This window comes from Myodes glareolus, chromosome 18, assembly GCF_982192425.1.
Source record: "Myodes glareolus chromosome 18, mMyoGla1.1, whole genome shotgun sequence".
In the NCBI taxonomy this organism is placed as follows: Eukaryota; Metazoa; Chordata; class Mammalia; order Rodentia; family Cricetidae; genus Myodes; species Myodes glareolus.
In genome coordinates this window covers 54799057-54815228 of record NC_142043.1, presented here as the reverse complement: position 1 = coordinate 54815228, position 16172 = coordinate 54799057, and the positions used below count along the sequence as shown (strand labels likewise).

Here is a 16172-nt window from a genome sequence, read left to right as displayed (position 1 = left end):
CTGCCACCGCGTTCAATTTAATATACATTTTTGAAAAGCATAATCACAAAGTAATTTTAAATACTAGCAGTAAAAGTACGAGAGAGAGACGACAGAGAAGAAAAAAATTAGATTAGACTGTCTAGAAACAGTAAGACGACACTGGAAGGAAAGCAGAGCGCAGTCAGTTGGCGCCCGCCCACCTGCTTTTCCTCCAGCCGCGGTTTCCGCTCCCTTTCGCGCTCTGGGCTCCCAAGCAGCCCCGCCCCGTCGTAGCTCGGCTACGATTGGTTCCTTTGAACGTCTACGGCTAACCTGATTGGTGGATCCCGGGCGCTTTATCGCGGTGAGTTTGAAACTGCTGGCACTCGGCCTCTGAGCTCCGGGAGTCTCTGCGTTCGCGCAGTCCGGAACTGCAGGGTGGCCGCCGCGGGAACAAGAGAGGTATGGCGTGAGGCGGGCCGGGTGCGGGCAGGGGCCTGCGGGGCCTCCACGTGAACCCGGGGTTCCCCCGGTGGACGTGCCGGGCGTCCGTGTGAGCCCAGGGTCCCCTTGTGGACGGGTAAGGCCTCCACGTGAGGGCATGGTCTCCTGTGGACGGGTAGGGCCTCCCCTGAGCCTGAGGTCCCCCTGTGGAGGGGCAGCGCTTCCCTTGAGCCTGGGGTCCCCTGTGGAAGGGCAGGGCCTCGCCTGAGCCCCGGGGTCCTGTAGCCCCGCAGGGCCTCACCCGGGCCCCGGGCGTGGGCGGGGTGCCAAGCTGTGTCCTAGGCCCTGTTGGCTGTCTGTGCAGAGCTAGACTCCACCACGCCAGCTCCTCTCGGAGGCCCTCGGTGGGTACTGCGGGGGAAACTGATCCGTGGTCGTTTAGAAGCATTGCTGTCAAGGTGCAGAACCAAGAAAGAAAATTGGATCGTTCTTTTTAGTTGACTGTGCTTGTCGGCAGCCACAGTCGGTACCCGGTTTAAGAAATGCTGAGAGGTAGAAACCCTGATTCTTTAACACCCATCGTCTTAAAAACAAATAACTAATACTCAGAGTTCTGATGTGTCCCAACCCCCTCCCCCCCCAACACTTGGGAGGTCTGGGCTGGAGAGACGCGCTGGGCAGCTAATAGCGCCAGCCCCAGGAGACTGGTAAATGTTGGAGGGCAATGAGCCCAGCTTTGAAGACGCGTTAACTCCTCGCTGTACGTCCAAAGGGGGTGGAAAAGTTTTAAAGTACTATGGTTAAGTTATGTATGCCTATTGAAGAATAAGGATTTTTCTCGTCCCGTTGTGATTTCATAAAAATACGCATAGTTGAGATTTTTCTGAGCCACTGACAGCGTGTGGAGTCGTGAGAGCTGGGATTCCAGGCTGTGTCACCACACTTCCTGGGGGCTCATGTTACATTGGGAAGGAATCTGGCAGGAACAGAACTCAGCTAGTCAGTGATCATCTTAAAGATCGGATCCGGGGCAAAGGGCTTGCTCGGCAAAGGTGCTTAGCTTATTTTTTCCGCCCTTCTTTGTGAGGCAAGGGCTCCCCCCCCCCTTTTGCGCATGACACTTTGCAAGTGTGGTTGGAATTTTGTAAAGATGGCACTGCATTCGAGTTATCGCTGTGATGAAGCACCATGCCCAAAGAAAACAACCTGGGGAGGGGAGGGTTGATTTGACTGTCCGCCTCACGGTTCCCGGAGGCAGGGGGTTGATGTAGAGACCACGGAGGAGTGCTGCTGCCTAGCTTTTTTTTTTCCCCTCTCGTGGCTTGCTCAGCCTGCTTTGTTATAGAACCCAGGACCGTGGGATGCCAAGAGATGGCACCAACCAATGGTCTGTGCCCTCCCCATCAATCACTAAGAAAAAAAAATACTCTACAGACTTGCCTGCAGCCCCCATCTTATGGAAGCATTTTTTAAATTGAGGTTCCCTCCTCCCAGGTCACTTTAGCTGGTGTCACGTTGACATAAAACTAGCCAGTACTGTACTTGATACTTTCTTCTACTCGGCATTTCCCTTTGAGTGTCTAGAGTGGGATTGTCTGTGGCTGCTTCTTGAAGGCTTTCGATTCGCTCGAGTAACCGAGCATTCCTGCTGCTTAAGCGAATCGGATGCTTTTATAATAAACGAATGTTGTTTCTAGTGGTTATACCTTAAGGTGGCACTTGGATTCCTTTTGAGACAGTGTTGCAGTAAATTAGGCCAGACTGTTGCAGTGAACTAGGCCACAGGGTGGCCTTGAACTTGCTCTTCTGCTCTCTTTCCTTGTACACGACTTCCTTCTCATCGCTTCTTCTGGTTTTCAGAGAATTAAAATAGTACATATTTAGTACAGTAGCAGTGGGTAGAGTTAGCATGTACTGGCATTAAAATCATTATACTTTTTAACGTTCAGTCCTAGGAATCAAACTGTAGGAAGTTTTTATTTTGAGACACAGTGTCACTAAGTTGTTCTAGCCAGTGTGAACTTTTAATCCCTCTGTGTCAGCTCCCTCAGTAGCTGGGATGACAGGCCTTTCTCACCAGAAGTGCTTGCTCTGTGAAATGTGGAGAAGCTAAGTACCGTGCTGTATAGAATATGCAATTGCAATGTCTTGGGTGCCGAGAAGGCTCAGATAGCTACTTCAAGAGTCGCTAAACCCTGGTATTACTATTTTGATAAGAGTAATATTTGTGGGCTATGCAGAAGGCACTGCACTTTGTATGTAATGTCTTACTGATGAATTGGTAGCATGTAACCACACCAGTGTTTCCCCTCATTTTAGGGTCTGTTGTAACCTGTTGAGTAACTATGGAAGACTATATCAAGATAGAGAAAATTGGAGAAGGTGAGTGGTATAACCCTTTTGAAAGGAAGTCAACAGTGCTCCCGTGTAACACAGAATCATCTATTAAGTGTGGTCATTGATGTGTTTGTACTTATGTGCACTAGTAAACTGTTGTAGCTGATGTTAGTGGTCACCTTGACAGGATCTGGGGTCACTCAGAATTCTCCTGTAGGGATTATCTTGACTATATTAATTGAAGTGGGCTGTTCTCCCATTGTGAGCACCATTCCCTTGCTGAGATCTGGACTGTAAGTGGAGATAGTAAGCATCACTCTCAGCTGGACTGGGACCCAGATTCCGAGTCCAAATAAACCCTTAGGTTGCTTTTGTCTGGGTGTTTATCATAGCAACAGTAAGACATAGTTTACATATAACAACACTTTTTCATTCAATAGAGTTTAAATTATTCGAATTCTTTGCTAAGGACCATAGGGCCTCACACAACTAACCACTGAGCTGATCTCACTTTTGGTACTGAGCACCCTGGATGCCTGTGTTTTGGAAATACTACTGCTAGTTTGTATGTGTGTTTGAGGAATAGACTAGGGAGGCAGGGTATACTAATTTTGTAGTACATTTTTAGTCTTGTTCAATTAATTCTAAATATTAGATCCTAAGTTTTATGTAAACTGGGTGTAGTAATTGACAGACTAAGCTGAATGATTTTCTGTGGGGTTACCATGGGCAGGAATGAATTAAAAGTAGTGGCTTTCATGTGTTGCTCAATTCCTTTCTGTGGTATTTTGAACAATGCTTAGGTCCATGTGGCATAAATGAGGAATTAAAATAACCCTTTTCTATTTCTTTTTTTTTTTCTCGCTCTGCAACAGAATTTCCATATTTCTACCTAGGAGTGAAGACGTAATTCTTAGTTCTCCCGGTGCAAATGGTGGAACTTGTTTTTCTGTTTTCATTTTCATCTCTGTTCAGAAACCCCGCTTACACAGGGTATTAAAACCAAGCCAGGGAATTTAGTAAGCCAGGATTGGTCCTGGTAGTATTCAGATGGGAGTCTGGGGTTTTCTGTTTTAATGTGACCATAGCTCCACAACTGTCCATGTACCCACAACTGTCCATGGTACCCACGACTCCTCAGCAGCCTCTCCTTTTGGGTTTCGTTGATTCCCCTCAGCTAAGGCTTTCTAAAGCCATCCCGTGCCAGCTTCACTTTTCAACTTTTTCTAGTTCAGTGGTTCTCAGCCTTCCTAGTGTTGGGACCCTTTGTTTAATACAGTTGCTCATGCTGTGTTGAGCCTCCCGGCAGAAAAGCTTATTTATTGCTACTTCACTAATTTTGCTGTTATGGATTGTAATGCAAATACCTGTTTTCTGATAGTCTTAGGTGACCCTGTATGGCTGGCCATTCAACCCCCAAAGGGGTTGCAGCCCACATGGTGAGAACTTCTGCTTTAGTTGAAGGAATTTGGCCATATCCTTTGCATCCACCTCAGTATTTTTTTTTTCTTTTAGTCCTTTAAGCTTCACGAAGGCCGTGGCCGATGCCTCTCACAGGAGCTCAGGTACCAGAGCACCTTCACCTGCTTTCCTGAGGTCTTGTCTGGCTTCCAGGCTTGTCTGCTCTACTGTGCCGGGCTGGCTTGGTTCTGTGTAGTCTGTCCTGAAAACCTAACTTGTTGAAATAGTTTGAAAACTAGGTGATATTGCCCACATAGAATTTTCTTGTGTTAATACCAACTACCTGGTCAAACTAGTAGATGTTATAAGATAGCTCTTTACCGTGTTAGCATTTTCCTAGTCACCTGTGTATTGTTGGCCACCATGCCCAGCGAGGTAGTCCTCAGATCACACAGCTGGACACCACTGGTTGGTGGAGACTTCCTTGGCCATTTAATAAGCACTCCAGAATTGTCTGATGAGGATTTGTGACTTTCACCACTCAGTGCTATTGGGCCCTTACTCCGGGATAATTGGGATTCTAGGCATATGTGGGTGAGTGTGGGTTTGAAGAGGTACACAGAGACCATAGAATGTTACCCACTCTGGAATTGGAGCTGCAGGTGGTTGTGAATTGTCTGGTGTAGGGCCTGGTCCTCTGCAAGGGCAGTGTGGATTCTAAACCTGAGACATCATCTTTCCAGCCTTGTTAGAAACACCCCCCCATCCCCCAATATTTAATGATTTAAAACAGTTCTGAATCTAAAACACGAATTTCCTAGAATCTACTATTTAACGAATAATGTTCGGTGATTAACAAGTAAAGTGGTTGTGCTTTGTTTAGCCCTATTGCCTATTGCAGACGTTCATTGAGAAGACCCAGGAGTTAAGATACTAAAAAAAAACTACTTCTGTGTTGTCTAAGAATCATTGTTTACTGAGTTCTGCTAACCATGAGTTAGTTCTGCACATTATTCAAGGAATAAAGTAGTACACTGGGAGGAAGCAAGATGCTGTAGGAATTCACAATTAATCATTGCTAACTGAGACTGCTCAGACAGTGTCTTCTTGCTAATGGCTTCGCTACTGTGTGCTTCATACAAGTCAGATATCTACCCTTAAGGAACGTAGTGCATAGATTGACTATGGCTTTGCAGACAGAATGTATGTAGTCAGTTCTTTTTAAAATTGGAATATTTTGGTTAGTCAAAGTCACCTAGTATTTGGTCAAAATAGTAAGGATATTATTTGAAATAATATCATTTAAATTTTTGAATTGTTTAGGAAAACAAACTGTCCCGGAATTTTAAAAAAATATCTTACAACAGCTGGGCTGTGGTGGTGCACACCTTTAATCCCAGCACTAGAGGCAGAGGCAAGCATATCTGAGTTCGAGGCCAGCATGAAAAAAACAAAACAAATGCTAGAACAAAGCTTATGTGGATGCCAACTTGCCGCTGAGCAAATTGTGTAATATTCTAAGCAGTTTATCATTGGGATGGATTCTTAGAACCAATAAAAGCTGTGGCTTAAGATGTTTGAAAGAAGCTGCTCTAATCCTTTGGGTTTTTTAGACAGGGTCTAACCTTGTTTCAGCTTTCCAAGTGATAGGATTACAGGCATGTACACTGTGCCTTTGTCTTTTGGGACAGGTTTCACCAAGTTATCCATGCTTACCTCCGACTTGGAAATTTCCTGCCTTAGCCTTTCAAGTAGCTGTGGTACAGCTGTGTGTCACCAGGCCTGGTGGTCTAGGCATGGCAGAAGTCATACTGATGCCATGAAAACTGTTCAACACTGTATATGTAGCTAGGGGGTTAGTACTTCTTTAGACTGGACCCGAGGTTAAAGGCACCTGTGCCATCTGGAGAAGCGCGTGCAGCACAGGTGTACGCTAGGTCGGTCTTGCTGTGCCTGCCATGCCCCACTGTGCCATTGCCGTTCATGTGACACTCGGGTTAGCGTTGACAACATTCCCAACAGAAGGGAGACTTCCTGCTATAGCAGTAGCAGCTTTGTTGGGCTAAATAAAAATGCCTGGTGTTTCTGCCTCTGCTCCTCTCATCTGCTGGATGAGGACCGTTGACTGCATTTTGGGATGTGTAAAAGTGTGGAAGGCAGAAATCATTACAGTTTTCTGAAAGTGTCACAAGCCTCCTGTTGGTCCTGTTCTATGAGCTTCAGTTTACACAATGTGTGGGAATTGCTACCCCGAGTTATATTTCCCTGCCCCCATTTGAGGTGCTTATCTGCAAAGAACCTTAACTTCCCTCTGCTCCTGGAGTTGGATGAGGAAGTTTGAGTGCACGTGATTATTCCTTGATCCCTGCTGGGGTCAGGTGACAGTCCCCACTGGGGACAGGTGAAGGTGGAGTGCACGTGATCAGTCCTTGACCCCTACTGGGGTCGGATGAGAGTTCCTCCTTGGGTCAGGTGACAGTCCCTTCACAGCCCCCTCCCCATTTGGTGCCATGGTATAAAAGCTAGCCCCAGCAGAACAATAAAGGAGCTACTGTTTCACCTCAACCTCGTACTCTGTGGATTTCATTCAACCTGGATACCCTCCGCCGAGACTCATGGTTCCAGACCTTACTGGCACGGTAACAATGTTTTAACTGCATGCTGGATATTTGACAGGTGAATTTCAACTTGTATGCTGGCTCATGGAGGAAGCTTAATTGTGCGAGACTTGGGTGATTCCATGAATTTTATTCCTAAACCCTGTGTCTGTTAGGTTGTAGCTACCTTCAGTTTCTTTTTGGAGTGAGTGTTTAAGTATGTGAGAGGTGACCACCCCAGGCATATCTATCATGTGACACCGTAAGGGTTCACTTAAAAATCTCTTTGCTTCATTTCAGGTACTTATGGTGTGGTGTATAAGGGTAGACACAGGACTACTGGCCAGATAGTGGCCATGAAGAAAATCAGACTTGAAAGTGAGGAAGAAGGAGTGCCTAGTACTGCCATCCGGGAAATTTCTCTATTAAAAGAACTCCGCCATCCAAATATAGTCAGGTGCGCTATGTCTGAATTGAAACAGTTCTCCCCATCCTACTTCAGATGAATTTAATTTTTACATTTGCTTAGTTTCTGGGTGGAGTGGGATAGAGTCTGTTTGTTTTTGTTGATTGTGATGGTAGGAGATAAAAGACTGTTTAAAGAATTCAAGGCATGGTGCCGAGAATTAGTGTTGGCTAGAGGAGCAGGCCTGGTGGCTGTGGGAGAAAGAAGCCCTTTCAAGAGGAACATTGTGAGCCCCGATTTACAGAGCCCAGGTCCCCAAGTAGCTAGGTCAGAGTGGGGGAAAAGTTTCAATTTTTTATTGGGTCATTTGGGCAGGATCTTTGAGGAAGTTGTCTAGTCGCTCATTAGAATTTCTGGTGGCACTTGGTACCGAACCCAGGTCTTTGGCCATGCCAAGAAAGTGCTCTACCACCGAGCTGTATTCCAGGCTGTCTTCATTTTGAGGTTTTGAATTTTTTGTTTGTTTTGTTTTTCAAGACAGGGTTTCTCTGTCTCGCTTTGTTGCCTGCCCTGGAACTAGCTCTTGTTGACCAGGCTGGCCTCAAACTCACAAGAGATTCTCCTGCCTCTGCCTCCCGAGTGCTGGGATTAAAGGTATATGTTACCACTGCCCGGCGGGGTTTTGAACGTTGGAGACAAGACTTTACTCTAGCTCACCCAAACTGGCTTGGAATTTTCTGCTGTTCTCTAACAGCCTCCCAGGTGCTGGGACTATGAGTTTAAACCACCACACCCAACCCTCTAAATTTATTTTGAGACAGGATCTCATCAAATTACCCAGGTTAGCCTTGACTTCTGTAGCCCACACAGTCTTTGAATTTGGAGTTTCTCTGCCTTAACCTCTCAGCTTCTGCCTCTTTCGTTTGAGGTGATAGGCCTCTTTCCCTGGCCTGGGTTCTAACCTATTGTGCTGGGACTGGGAATAGGGAGCAGCTGTTAAAGTTAGATTCAACTAATACCCATAATTTACTTCAATGAAAGACGAGCTAGGGACAAAAGACAAGCTACAGGAAGACATAACTTAATGTCCTGAAAGGCTTCCTCAAGTCTTCAGTGTGAAGGCGGTTGATGAGAAGCTTCTGGTTGTCGGGAGGCTCTCAGAAGCAGCTGTGCTTGTGAAAGCGCGAGGCAGAGGTATTTGCTGGACTCCGTGCTCTGTTTTCTCTTAGTCTTCAGGATGTGCTCATGCAGGACTCCAGGTTGTATCTCATTTTTGAGTTCCTGTCCATGGATCTCAAGAAGTACTTGGATTCTATCCCTCCTGGTCAGTTCATGGATTCTTCACTCGTTAAGGTAAAGATTTACATGCTTTTATTAATACGCTCTGAGTGTAGGGCTCATCCTTGTGTTTTGTGTGTGAATGTTGGAAAACCTGTAAGAAAATAGGAATAGAGAAGTTTTTTTTTTTTTTTCACACAGATGAGATCATCGTTTGCCCATCTTAACTTCAATACCAGACAGTTTTAGGAAATAAAAAGTAGTGTCTGAGGACATAAGACCGTACTATGGACTATTCAGGAGACAGAATATGCTATGGCTGATGCTAGGTGGATTTACTCTCTGAAAAATACATTTCGGTTAATGTACACATTGTATTTCAGTTAAATTATAAATGTATATATCGTTTATTGTATGTGGTGCTTGGTATTGAACCCAAGGCATTGTGCATAACAAGGCAAGCGTTTTGCTTAGCAAATGTATGTATATTTTAAATGTCTAAGGTAATGGCATCTTATCCTTAAACCAGCTAGCTATTTCCCTGCTGAGCTACCTGTCTATGTCTTCTTGCAGACACTATCATGTTGGCTTTGTATGCATATAAACTATGGGATCATTTCTGTATATGTATTGCACACACATTAGTTGACCTTTTTTTCTGTTTCATAAATGCTTTAATAATAAACCATTTCCATATTTTTCCATTCATTTACTTAGTAATTTAGTGATTGCTATTCTTAGACCATGCTCCAATGATTGTCCTTATGTGTGTTGGGGGCTGCCCTTGAATTCCCATTCTCCAGGCTGTCTGCCAAGTGTGGGGATTCTAGGCTTGTGCATTTAGCCCACCCCTTTATTTCACTGTAAAGGTGAATTCTTGGAACTGGGATAAAATGTGTTTATATTTAAGATCTTGGCAGATAGAACAATATGGCCTCTAAAAAAAAATCAGTTATAATCTCAGTATTTTATGTAAAGGGGCTTATCTTACTTGATATTTAACATGATTTATGCATGGCCTGTACATTCACAAATCTTTCTATATTAAGATTGTTCAGTGATATCAAAGGTCTTTTTTTATTAACACAGAGATGATAATTCCTTTTATTACCTTTTTTTTCCCACTTTGACTTGTTAGTGACACCCACCATTGCCAGTGTTTTATATTATATATGTCTTAGAGTTGCTGTTGCTGTGATGAAGTACCATGACCAAAGCAACTTGGGTAGGCTTGTAACAGTTCATCACTGAAGGACTTTAAAATTCCTATCCCGACTTATAGAAATTTTAAACAGGGTAGGAGCCTGGAGCCAGGAGCTGATGCAGAGACCATGGAGGGGTGCTGCTTACTTACTGGCTTGTTCCTCATGGGTTGGTCAGCTGCATTCTTAAAGAACCAAGGACCATATACGTTAGCTCAGAGGTGGCACCACCCACAGTGGTCTGGGCTTTCCAGCATCAGTCACTACAGGAGAATGCCCTACAGGCTTGCCTACAGACCAGTCTAATGGAGATGTTTCTCAATTGACCTCCCTCTCCTCCAGTGACTAGCTTGTGTTGACATAAAGCTACACTACCCAGTACAATATTCTTAATGACTTACTGAAGACATTAGGTTATATTTATTAGAATAATGTCAGTATTTTCCTGCCCCCACCCTTGTTTTTGCTTGTTTTGTAGCATGATGATTGGTTTTGTTTTCAGAACTAGATTGTAAGGCTTGGGGCACCTCTGGGGAAAATGCTTATGTTGTAAGCATGAGAACTTGGAGTTCTGATTCCCAGCATCCCTATGAGTCGTGTAGTAGTGTGCACTTCTATAAACCCAGAGCCTGAAGGGCAGAGGGGAAGGGTGTGTCCCAGGGATTTACTGGCCAGCCAGTTTGGCCAAAATAACCAACTTCAGGTTTAATGAGAGAAGGATGCTACCTCAAAAACTAAGGTGGAAGTACAGAGGAAGACACTGACTTCCATCTCTGCCCTGGTACCTGCATGGGTGTGTGCACGCACATACATACTCAGGTGTCTCCACACACATGAGAATTAGCTTATGATTGAACTTCAGTGTTATCTCTTTTACGTCTTTTCTTATTTCAAACTTTGAAGTTGGATGTCCAAAGAGGAAGTGTATGTGTGGAGCGAGAGATGAAAATGAGCGACTTTTATTCAAGAGAGAAGCACTTGGTGTGAATGTGTTGAGGAAACGTCTTCCCAGGAAGCTAATGTAGGACCTAAAGATAGGGGACAAAATTTTAAATGCTCACGTGGGTATATGTAAACACATATTTCCATACACATATTGTATGTAAACGGGTTTTCTGCCCACAAGTTCATGTAAGTCTAGTCTAAAGAGGCCTGAAAGGCCGTTTGATAGTATAACTATTTCTTTGCATCATAACTTATTAAATTTCTGACTTGCTTTTCTAGAGTTATCTGTACCAAATCCTCCAAGGGATTGTGTTTTGTCACTCCCGAAGAGTTCTCCACAGAGACTTGAAACCTCAAAATCTATTGATCGATGACAAAGGCACAATCAAACTGGCAGATTTTGGTCTTGCCAGAGCTTTTGGGATACCCATTAGAGTGTACACACACGAGGTAAGCTGGACTGTGGTCTTTACACCGAGAAAGAAATTCTTGGGTAGAGATTCTGCTGTGGTAGTATCAGTTTATTGGTTTTTGTCTTGGAAGTCGCGTTTACTAAATGAAATAGATATGTTTCCACTCTGAAAATGGAGCTGGTGCTGTTGGCATCTTTTACTGGGGGAGATTCCTGAAGAGGCCTTGCAGAAGTAGGGCTTTTGGCTTTTTTACTTCTCTATCGATCTTTCCCAGAGCTGTGGTTTCCCCTGACTGGACCCTGCTGTGGCCATTTAGATTAACTAAAAGGCAGGTTTTGTTGTCTGAGGTCTACATTCTCATACATTTAGGAACCAGTAACCATATTATAGTTAAGGGAGGGAGTATAGCGATTGCCCGTGTTAGTCAAGTGCTCTGTTACTGAGCTGCACCCATGACCCTATCAAGTTTTGTCAGTGTTCTGTTGATTGTTGGTATTTCAAGTGGTTGTTAGTTTTTATTTTCCTCCACCAAGATCCTTGCACCTAGGGCCTCACATGCCAGGCAAGTGCTCTACACCTGAACTGTGTTCTTACTTTGAGGAAGAGTCTAAGTTGCCCCAACTGTCTTTGAAGTCACTGGACTAGATAGGTTTGGACTTGTGACTCTTACCTTCCTGGGAGCTGGGATTGTAGTCTACATCAAAAGACTGGGCTCCTCTGTTTCTCTGAAAGGGCATTAACTTGTATAGCGCAAGAACATTGATGGCTGGGGAGTTGTGAATCTGGAGTCTATGGTGTCGGGTCACCAGACCCTTGTCCCTTTCCTGCCTTCTTTTGGTTTTTGAGGCAGAGTCTCCTGTAGCCCTGGCTGTCCTCACATTCTCTGGGTAGTCGTTGATGCCTGCCCCTGCCTCTTGGGTGCTGAGATCCTGCGTGGGCACTGCTGTGCCCGTGAATGTAGTGTTGGGGCTCAGAAGCCGCACATGCTCTCACTGACTGCCTTCTCGGCCCTGTCTTGTCTGTTCCATTTTACTTTTCAGTTACATGAGTTATCTTTGGCTGTAACTGCTGTTGACCTTGTCACAGACTCACTATTTTGATGAATATACTACTATGGTTGATTAGTTCCAAATTACTAATCAATTTTTTTGGCTTAATGTTTCTGTTAATTTTAGTTACCATGTTAACGTTTAAACAAAACCTGCACTTTGTACAGTACCATTCCCAAACCATCATTAGTATTTAGTGCTTTTTCTTCTTTAATTTTTTTGGACCATATCGGGCTGTGACTATTTTTGTTTGTTTGTTTGTTTTTCGAGACTATAGGGTCTCACTGTGTAGCTCTGGCTAGCCTGGAACTCACTTTGTAGACCAGGCTGGCCTCCAATTCACAGATATCTGCCTGCCTCTGCCTTCACGTGCTGAAGTGTTTGGATTAAAGGTGTGTGCCACTAAGCCCAGTCAGGCTATGGCTACTTTGATCCTTCTACTTTAATCATTTGAAAAACAAGATGTTCGTTGTTTTTACCCACTAACGGGCAGAACTTAGAAATAAGATAATTAGTTTCAGCTAAGTATTTTGTATATTGTTAATTGACTTAAACTCCCGGTGAGACCTACACAGCTTTCTAAAGACAGCCTACTGAAGCTTACTCTGTGTACTTGTCTTGTGCCAGGTTGTGACGCTGTGGTACCGATCTCCAGAAGTGTTGCTGGGATCAGCTCGTTACTCTACCCCTGTTGACATCTGGAGTATAGGTACCATATTTGCAGAACTGGCAACGAAGAAGCCGCTTTTCCATGGCGATTCAGAGATTGACCAGCTCTTCAGGATTTTCAGGTAATTGTTTTTTATACCTAAACTATTAAAAGTTTGTAAGGTTAAATAATAAAGGTACCATGTAGGAGATGGCATTTTGTTTTTCTTTTTTTTAAAAATAATTTATTTAACTTTATTTTATGTGGATTGGTGTGAAGGTATCAGATCCCCAGAAACTGGAGTTACAGACAGTTGTTAGCTGTCGTGTGGGTGCTGGGAATTGAACCCCGGTCCTCTGGAATAATAACTGCCAGTATTCTTAACTGCTGAGCCATCTCTCCAGCCCCACATTTTGTTTTTCTTTCAGAGCTCTGGGCACTCCTAACAACGAAGTGTGGCCGGAAGTAGAGTCTCTGCAGGACTACAAGAACACGTTTCCTAAGTGGAAGCCAGGGAGCCTCGCATCCCACGTCAAGAACCTGGATGAAAACGGCTTGGATTTGCTCTCAGTAAGCCAGCTGTGCTTTATGACTTGAGCGTAGTACATGTTCACAGTGACGCATGGGAGTGACCGAGTGTGCAGCAGGAGAGGCCTGGAGTTAGATACCCGTGGCAACGCTGCCTTCGAGACAGGAAGTGTTAGTGGTGTTGAGTAACGCAAGCTTCGGTGTTCGACTTTCTCATCCTGGTAGTGGACACGCTGCAGCAGAGGCCAGGGCTCGCACACCCTTTAGTCCAGGGTAGTTGCTGAATTGTAATGACTCCTTTCTGGCTGTTTTGTGTGTTTACCATACTGCACTATGTTGACAACTGCTTGATCAATTTATTCAGGCTTTTACAGTGTAAATACCGTTTCTCAGGGTTGGCCTAGTTTTCTCTGTTAGAAAGCCTCAGAAAGACTAACGTAATTTTGTTTTTCTTCAGTTACATTGCTTCACCCAGATAGCAGTTATTTTCTTTAAAAAAAAATGACGAAAAGAACAATAACTGTTAAAGGCCTGCTTTAGGAAATTTTTAGGTAGAGCAATATTTAAATTTTAATTTATAGAAGGATTCAACTATACATTCCAGTTGTTCTTTCAACTCCATTATAATCTATAGATTGTGCCACCAAATGGAGTTCAGATTTGTTCAGACTCTGCAGCCCATACATATTTCACTTATTGGTATTGTTTGCCAACTTGGGAGCATTCCGTATCCTGGGTCCAGTCTGCTGGTCATGTTTGCTTGTTTGTTTTATGGTGCTGGGGGTCATGGATGGGAGGTAGGGTTTCCATGGGCCTTGGCCATGGGCTATACTGGGCTACATCCTTAACTCTCAAGCTTTGAATGTAAAGAATTTCACTTCACTTAGCAAAAGTCAATTCTGAACACCAGTTTCCTCAGAGGAACTGACACCCTGATCTAGCTAATTGTTGCTGTGACCGTGTCAGCTGCTAAGCTTGTGGCAGGCTTGTTGTCCTCTGCTTCTGCTCTTCCGGAAGACAGCAGTGTGCGTCCGTCTGCATCTTTAGCAGGCCCCTGAGAAGCAAAATTTCCCACAGTTGAAAGCCACTGTGGATTATTGATTAGGCTTGTCTTCAGGTTTCAGCTTATTTTTTCCCCTTGTTTCCAGATTTGGGCAAGTTCTTTTCTCTCTTTTTTCCTTTTGGTTTTTCAAGACAGACTTTCTCTGTTTAGCTTTGGAGCCTGTCCTGGAACTCACTATGTAGACCAGGCTGGCCAGATCCACCTAGCTACTGAGTGCTGCCTGATTTGGACAAATTTCTTAATGTACTGAAGAGACTTGGAATCTTAATCTGAATAATGCAGCATATTCTTTGAGGATTTACTGACATGTCCTCAAAGCCTTGTAAAATCCTAAATGAATGCAAGAGTTTAGGAGATAACTAGTTAGCAAAGGTATCTGTTAGGTCTAAGGGTATAGCCGTGCCAGTATCATGCCCAGCATCCATGAAGCCTTGGGTTTGGTCTCTGGCAGCATACAAACCTGGTGTCGTGGCACCTGCCTATAATCCCAGCATTAGGGAGGTAGAAATAGGAAGATCATGAATTTCAAGGTCTTCCTCTACTACATTGTAATTCAAAGGCCTGTTGGTCGGGGTGGGTTGGGCTTTTAGTCTCATTGATTTCATTTTCTATAAAGATTTTTTATGAACATATTTAAGATCAAATACTTTCTGTAGAGTATATAAATTGATTTACTGTAAATAATCCATCTATGTAGATGTGTTTATATAAACACATTGTGGGTTTTTCCTTTACTGTCTTGGCCAAGCATTGTGTCATGTAACACAATAGTTGGTCGCCACCTTTTCAGGAGCGTTGTGAATAACAGATGGATATGAAATTCTCATGGTAGATGTAATTAACTAGATAATCTGTAAATTTATGATTTGGTTTTAAAACTGAGTGCTTATTTAATAATTTATAACATCCATGAGTTGAGCATCTTGGAGGGGTAGAGGGCAGACTGGTGAAGTTCCCTTAAGCAGGCACTCACTATAATTACTTGCATGGCTCACTGCTGAAGGAAGCTAAGGCTTTTGGGATTTTTAAAGGGCTCATTTTCTAAGTTTATTTCTTCCTTTTCTTCCCAGAAAATGCTTGTCTATGATCCTGCCAAACGAATTTCTGGCAAAATGGCCCTGAAGCACCCGTACTTTGATGACTTGGACAATCAGATTAAGAAGATCTAGTTTTCTGTGGAAGTCCCTGCCTGCTGTGGCAGGGCCACATAGTGACATTTACTGTTGACTCTCTTCCTTCCTGTCTTGTATATTCTTCTTCTGTTTGTTTGTTTGTAAACCATCACCTGGACTTTTCCTAATTTCATACATATAACTTAATTAACATGTAAATATTCCATATGAATTTAAATATAATAATTCTGTATATGTGTAGATCTCACTGTGGTGGCTGTTTGTTACTGTCCCAGAAGTAGACCTTGCCGCGAGGACCTGTGGAGAGAATCACCCCGACTCAGCAGCTGCTCCTGCTCCTGGCCGGTGCGCTCTAGAAGGAGCTGCGCTCGGTTTCGCTGCTTTGAGGGACCTTTGTCCTCTGGGTGTTGGAGTCTTCTTGTCAGTTTCTCGCCACATGGAGACTATATAATCTGCCTTCAGGGAGTTTCTCTACTTGGGTTTAAGCGTGGATGAGAAGGCCCACAATCTGAGAGATCAACAGGGCTTTTTAGTAACATAAAACCAACATGTACGTGCACCAAAGTGGGCCGAGTTTACGGCTGCAGACCAAGGGCTGTCGAGAGCTGAAGGACAGTTTTTTAGGTTGTTTTGAAAGCTTTGTCCAGTTGGACTCCGGTGCCATTTGTGATCAGAGGTGGGTTAGAGTGCTGCCGTGCTTTCCAAGTCTAACCGGAAAACTGCTGAAACTTGACAGCGCCGTTTATTAACAGCGTCTAAAAATGGT

General features: G+C 44.0%; 1 protein-coding gene across 1 annotated transcript; it reads left to right on the top strand.

Annotated features, from left to right (window-relative positions):
* The first annotated feature begins 295 nt into the window (after positions 1–295).
* On the top strand, positions 296–15646 carry Cdk1 (cyclin dependent kinase 1). Its single transcript, XM_087898203.1, has 8 exons — positions 296–423; positions 2725–2787; positions 7041–7197; positions 8376–8499; positions 10851–11021; positions 12661–12824; positions 13111–13252; positions 15344–15646. Exons 2-8 carry the CDS (start codon positions 2751–2753, stop codon positions 15440–15442), a joined length of 894 nt encoding a protein of 297 aa, XP_087754329.1. The 5' UTR covers positions 296–423; positions 2725–2750; the 3' UTR covers positions 15443–15646.
* The last annotated feature ends 526 nt before the right edge of the window (positions 15647–16172 follow it).

What these genes read in the sequence shown, in the direction of transcription:
- Cdk1 (XM_087898203.1), top strand. Translation starts at nt 2,751, where the DNA reads ATGGAAGACTATATCAAGATAGAGAAAATTGGAGAAG. An exon ending in TGGATTCTTCACTCGTTAAG is followed by an intron (nt 8,500 to 10,850) that starts GTAAAGATTTAC and finishes TTGCTTTTCTAG; the next exon opens with AGTTATCTGTACCAAATCCT. An exon ending in TTAGAGTGTACACACACGAG is followed by an intron (nt 11,022 to 12,660) that starts GTAAGCTGGACT and finishes GTCTTGTGCCAG; the next exon opens with GTTGTGACGCTGTGGTACCG.